We start from the raw sequence: 6,889 nt of genomic DNA, 5'->3' as shown, positions 1-6,889 counted from the left end.
CAACTTTTGTTAATGTGAAAGAAATGGATAAAAAGGAATATCGCGTATTGATAAAATATTGATTTTTAAAGGGAAGAAATACAGTTGAAGCAAAAACTTGGCTTGATGTCGAGTTTTGGGACACTGCCCTTGAAAAATCAACCGTAACGGATTGGTATGCTAAGTTTAGACGTGGTGAAATGAGCACCGAAGACGGCGAACGCAGTTGACGCCCAAAAGAGGTTGTTGTGAGGTGTAAATTGAAACTGAATGAAATAGCAGACACTCAAAGATATCAACTGAACGTGTACATCATATTATTCATGAATATTTGAGTATGAGAAAGCTCTGTGCAAAATGGGTGCCGCGCGAGCTAACTTTTGACCAAAAACAACGTCGAGTTGATCAAGCGTAATAAACCCGAGTTTTTGCATCAATATGTGACAATGTATGAAACATGACTCTATCATTTCACTCCGAAGTCCAATCGACAGTCATCCGAGTAGACTGCACACGATGAACCCGCTCCAAAGCGTGGGAAAACGCAACAGTCGGCTGGCAAGGTTATGGCGTCTGTATTTTGGGATGCGCATGGAATAATTTTCATTAGCTAACTTGAAAATGGAAGGACCATAAACAGCGACTATTACATATCGTTATTTGACTGTTTGAAGGACGAAATCGCCGATAAAACGGCCGCATTTCTAGAACAAGAAAGTGCTGTTACACCAAGACAATGCACCGTGTCAGAAGTCAGTGAAAACGATAGCAAAAATCCATGAATTGGCTTCGATTTGCTTCCTCATCCTGTTCTCATATCTGAAAAGAATGCTCGTTGAGAAGAAATTTTCGTCGAATGAAGAAGTGATCGCCGAAACTGAGGTCTATTTTGAAGCAAAGGACAAATCGTACTACAAAAATGGAATCGAAAAGTTGGATGGTCCCCATAATCAGTGCATCACCCTTGAAGGGAATTATGTTGAATAAAAAACTAATTTTGCCAAGACATGTTTGTTACTAAGATAAGCCGAGGGCTTTTCAACTGACCTGTTATACTGTAAGCCAACTATAGACGATAGGTTTATAGAAAGATAGGTTTCTAAATTTGACATTTAAAATTGTAGCGACCTTGAGGCATGTCGAATTCTACATAGTGGAATAACTGTCTACAAAATAGCCAGAAATATAAATCCAGATGTTGAACACCGGCGAGATGCCAGCAGCGCCAACTAAAATCCGATAACGAATAGATGGCAACCCCGAGACGTTTATCTGGGATGTTATTGAAGGGTGTTACCATCATTCAGTACCAGACCATCGTTTGTTTAGACGTGCCACTATCGACTGCCCAAGCCTCGTCTCCAGGTAACACCGCTGCCATCCATTTTTTCTCTTTTGTATTTTCCACATTTTTATATTACTTTAATAAATAACGGTCACATAATGTAAACACCACTGTTTCATTTCGTTTACGTCCATTCACTAAGCCATATCAATCATTTGTTCCTCATTAAATTTTATTTTAGTGCTGGAACAATGGACCTTAAATTTCAATTCATTATTTCCATTTCATTTTCTTAAAATTTTTTGTTCAAATTTTATTTCTTTCACAATTTTTTAAACTCTTAAAGATATTAACATCACTAGTTAATCATTAGCGTCTCGATTAAGCATTTCTTTCGGCACAATGTTTAAATCATAATGTCTTCCCTAGCTCGCCGTCTCCGTCATATTGGTAGACATTTTGATTTGAAAGGATTTGGGCAGCTTCGGTCGGATACCGTCGTTATTTGTTTTTTCTGAATTACCGTAACGTGTGTGACTACGGATTAGTCACAGAACAGGTCCAGAAGCTAGGTACCTATTGCAGTCACCGTAAACTTGTCATGTCGCCGAGGTACCTGAATTGATAACGTCTCGTCGTCGAAGAAAATCAGCTACCACGTTGTCGAAGAATCGATCCTCCCACAGGGTCGATAACGGGAGCCCTGTCCGAAAAGTAGCTCGTTTTCAACGTTGTCGATGGACCAAAATTAAGTGCCAAAGCGACGATGAAGCAACGGTATCTGTAGGACCGGAAGATATCAACAGCCGTACCAGATCGCAACCGTACCAACCACAACCGTTTCGATTTATCATATGCTTCAAAACCATTTTCATGCAGCACATTTTGTTTGGTATATCAATATTTTGTATTTGATTTTTTCCCTACATTTTTATATTTTAATTGTTTAAAATCATTGTATGTACAATTCTGGCAGGGGAGTATTGTAGCGACCTTGAGGCATGTCGAATTTTGCATCGTGGAATAACGGTCTACAAACTACCCAGAAATATAATCCCAGATATTGAACACGGGCGGGGTGCCAGCAGTGACAACTAGAACACGATAACGAATAGGTGGCAACCCCGAGAAGTTTATCTCGGATGTTATTGAAGGGTATTTCCATTCATTCAGTACCCCACCATCGTTTGGTTTAGACGTGCCACCATCGACTGTCCAAGCCTCGTCTCCAGGTAACATCCATCCGTTTTATCTATTTTGTATTTTCTACATTTTTTATATTGCCAATAAATAACGGTCACATAATGTAAACACCACTGTTTTATTTCGTTTTACCTCCATTCACTGAGCCATATCTATTTACCCTAAAAAACCATAATAAATATTTTGTGTGTTAAAACACTATTTAATACATTTTTTAATTTTAATAATTCTATTTAACTTGGTGTTCTATTTGTACTGTTGGAGCTATTAAATATTAACAATTATAAAATTGTAAAATAGTTTCATAGACTACTAGCTGACCCGACAGACTTCGTCCTGTCAAAAAGATTTGTAATGTGGTAGTTTTTGTGCCTACGTATTTTAAAAAATTCTCCTGAACAGAACCATCACCCTGGTGATAGGGCGTTGTGAATAAAAAATAATTAAATAAAACATATATAAGGATTGAAAAGTAAGTAATCGCTTTATTGTTAATCATGTGAATCATAATTATTATTATTATTATCATTATATTGCTTTGTGGTATACGATGTTTTTTGTTTGATTACCTGGCGCATAGATAAACAAATCTGATGGTTTTCCAACACGGGAACAGGCAACATACAATTGACCATGTGAGAAACATGGGTTTTCTAGATTAATACCACAAACACTTAATGATTGCCCCTGGGACTTGTTTATAGTCATAGCAAAAGCAAGCCGTCAACATGTCTATAGGAAATTTGCCATTACCAATGTCAATGAGTTGTTTAGAGAATATGTTTCCAGATTGGTCATTTTGCAACTCGACACGCATATTCTTGCTTAAATGAAGTACTTTAACATGTTTCCACAAATCGGAGGACTTTAGACATGCATTGAGTTCATCAGCTGGCGTTGATCGTGGAATCACTGGCAATGTTTGACGAAAATCTCCTGCTAATAAAATCATTGCACCACCAAATCGGTTATTATTGCTACGTAGATCTTTTAAGGTTCTGTCTAAAGCCTCCAAAGATTTTTTATGTGCCATCGTGCATTCATCCCAAACAATCAATTTACATTGCTGCAAAACCTTTGCCATTGCAGAGTTCTTCGAAACGTTGCAGGTTGGAGTTTCATTGCTTTGCATATTTAATGGCAATTTTAGTGCTGAATGGGCTGTTCGACCACCTTCAAGCAAAGTTGCTGCGATTCCCGACGAAGCGAGTGCAAGTGCAATTTTATTTTGTGAGCGAATTGTTGCTAATATTAATGAAATAAAAAAAGTTTTTCCTGTACCACCAGGTGCATCTAAGAAATAAATCCCTCCAGTTTCATCATTTGTTACTTTCATAAGAGTTTCAAATACATACTTCTGTTGTTCATTTAACAGTGGAAGATTTGTTTGAATTTATTCTTTCAAAGCGTTGAGATCATACAGTCTTTCTCGATGCAACTCTTGGTTAAAAGCGTCATGCATTGGACGATTGGGCGCGGTCAGGCCTAATTGAATTAATAGTTTGTTTGACATTATCAAGCACATGTCCTCAATTGAAATCAATGCTTCATTGTAAATTTCTTCACTGATTTGTATATTTGGATTTCCCATTCTATTCCGTATTTGATACAAAATATCATCACACATATAATCTTTGTACTTCATCCACAAATCAATTGGGTTTGATGGGAAGCATGTAGATATGATTATAGAAAACAATGTTCGTATTTGATGAGTGTGTGATGATATTACAGCATCATTGAGAGTTTGATCCCAATGAGCGTCATTTTCAAGCAATTGCAAACGTTGACAGGCTTCTCTGTAGGATCCACACAATTCACCATCAACAGTTCGTAACTGTTGGAATAATGTTGGGCCACGTACATTGACTAATAGCAGTCGTAAATAAAAACATTCATCATTGCTTGGATGTACTGAATAAATCCGGCCAATCGCATCGGTGGAATATACATCTGTATATCCTGGAACTGGTTTTCCTTGTTTCCGTCGTATAAATCTCCTTGAGGATTGATTCCAGGTATAATATTTTGGCATTTCAGAATATAGCAATGTTTGTGCGAAATCATCGTTTTGGCATGTCTCAAAAAAACTGGTTAATGTAGTAGATGGTGGCTGAGCAGCTCTTTGTACTGCGTTCTGTGCTGTAAAATACACTCTTTGTCCATTTTCTAAATGCACAGCTAAGTGAACAACAGAAGGGTGTCTCTCATGAATAGGAAAAGAAAATATTCGCCAAACTGCTTCATTACTACTGACATAGCGGCCCATTTGGTATTGGGTAACTTCATCATTAGAATTCTCTGCACCAATTCCAATCACAGCCATATCACTCCCTTTGGTTACATATTTGCAAATGTATTTAATCGATTTCACTGAATGGCAAGATTCAACGTTGATGTGTGCTTTGAATGTCTTTGATAAAATGGGTGAATATGGAACAATCCAACGATTATCTATTTCAATATCTTGTTAATTTAATTTGACAATTGTTGATTTTCCATTGTCTGCTGTCGATCTGCGACGATACAATGGATAACCGTCATTACCAGTAATTGTTTCCGATATTAATGTCCGTGGATATCGTTTTGAACATTTACCATCCATCATACACGGTGAATTTTGATTAAGAGTTCCACAGGGACCATGTATCATGTTTTTGATAACTACCTCATGCAATCCAGGATCTACTTGTACATTAGGGATTTCAGCTGATATCACTGCATCAACTTCATTTGGCCTTATCTTTTCAACCAACCAAATCAAAATGTGTGCATGTGGCAATCCTCGTTTCTGCCACTCCACAGAATACATCCAGCAGCGTGTCTCACCAAACACATTATGTTTTACGATGAAATTCATTAAAGATTTCAACTTTTGTCTAAAGACTCTGGCTGTAATATCATGACGATCAATGGATGATTTCCCAGGTAATAACTCCTGCTTAATTTGTATCCATTGCGGATTGCATGTAAATGTGATGAACAAATCTGCTGTACCATAATGACGAACATGCGACATGGCATCTTGAGCATATTCGTGCATATGCCGAGGGCTTCCGATGTATGTTGCTGGAAGAATAGTCATCCGACCGACATTCTGTGCATTTCCATCAGTATTAATCGCATCTCGAAGGTGAATATACTCTTCAGATCGGAGTTTGGTTTGATTCAACCTGATGAATGTTAATCTCTCCGTTTCAATTTTAACATACATGTCATCAACATATTTGTGATATAATCGCCGACATTTCAATATGTGATTATCTGCATTTTCCCGAATCATTAGGCGGTATGAATAATAGTTCATTGAACTGACTTTTTTGTTGGTTTCAGAACCTGTAAACAGATTTTGTTTTAATAACATTCAAATATAAAATTAAAATACATAATATAGTGACTGAGATATTATCGCCATAGCTAAACTAATATTTTAGTTACCTGTAATGGGATTTATCATTTTTATTGATAAATCGTAGCCATCTTCACCTTGCCAAAATATAATGGGATATTGCAGTGCATCATATGAGCGGTGTGTTTCCTTTATAGGTTGTAATTGAAAATTCCGACGATGTAAAACAATATCACGGGATTCCAAGTTTTCTCCAACTACAACGATAGCAACTTCATCAATAGTTGGTGCATTAAAACGTCTTGTATGTTGACCTGCAGGTGTTTTATCAGCTCTGATTACAATTTTGTGATTATCGGATGGCATCAGATCCAGGGCAGTTTTAAACAATATAATCAATTGATTGTGTTGATGAAATAAAGTTTGTAATTGTTCTACAATAGACCTTTTTACTAAATTGTTATGTGCACAACGCAGATCAATTTCTTGTGGTGAATTGCCCATAAAATAAATTTGCAGGAATTTGTTGTCGCTATCTGACACTGGTAACAGTGAACCTGCTCTGTGATATATTTGCCCTTGTATCTGTAAATAAAAAAAATATTATGGTGTGGTATAAATTAATGGATTGTCAATGATCAAACTTAAATAATATTTGATCTTAAAAAGTATATATTTAGTTTTAACTAATATCTATCAAATATAAAATATAATAAAAGTGTCACTGAAACTGAATCACCATATAATATGATGACTAAGTGATATATTTCGTAATGATTAAGAAATTGAAGATTAGTAACACATCTTAACTTTGGTGACAGAAAATTTTGTTCGCTAAAATAATTATGAGTAACTGCTATAATACATACCTTGAAAGTTGGCATAAAATTTTCCCGAACTGCATTTGTTGCCCCAAATGAAGTCATTTGAAAGCAATTGTTATATTGTTGAATATGTGTCAAAAAGTGTATAGAATCTGTTCCTATTCCTGAAACCAATGAGTACAATGGTTCTGGTGGTGGATCCAATTGTATCAATTTCACTTTACCATTTGCGCAACACAATCCATTGGC

General features: G+C 36.4%; 1 protein-coding gene across 2 annotated transcripts; it reads right to left on the bottom strand.

Annotated features, from left to right (window-relative positions):
- Nucleotides 1-4,822: 4,822 nt before the first annotated feature.
- Nucleotides 4,823-6,423, bottom strand: LOC143201177 (uncharacterized). Of its 2 annotated transcripts, XM_076412077.1 has the most exons (3): nt 6,131-6,423; nt 5,906-6,073; nt 4,823-5,803 (listed from the first exon to the last, which is right to left on the bottom strand). In XM_076412077.1, the coding sequence occupies exons 1-3, from the start codon at nt 6,318-6,320 to the stop codon at nt 4,938-4,940; spliced, it is 1,224 nt and encodes a 407-aa protein (XP_076268192.1). In that variant the 5' UTR covers nt 6,321-6,423; the 3' UTR covers nt 4,823-4,937. The 2 variants fall into 2 exon arrangements, with proteins under 2 accessions (XP_076268192.1, XP_076268191.1); XM_076412076.1 differs by having other exon boundaries at nt 5,906-6,423.
- Between the last annotated feature and the right edge of the window lie 466 nt (nt 6,424-6,889).

Source organism: Rhynchophorus ferrugineus, unplaced genomic scaffold (genome assembly GCF_030347505.1).
Source record: "Rhynchophorus ferrugineus isolate W39M unplaced genomic scaffold, kcgeb_rfMv2 rfM8, whole genome shotgun sequence".
In the NCBI taxonomy this organism is placed as follows: domain Eukaryota; kingdom Metazoa; phylum Arthropoda; class Insecta; order Coleoptera; family Curculionidae; genus Rhynchophorus; species Rhynchophorus ferrugineus.
This window is presented reverse-complemented; position numbering and strand designations above follow the sequence as displayed.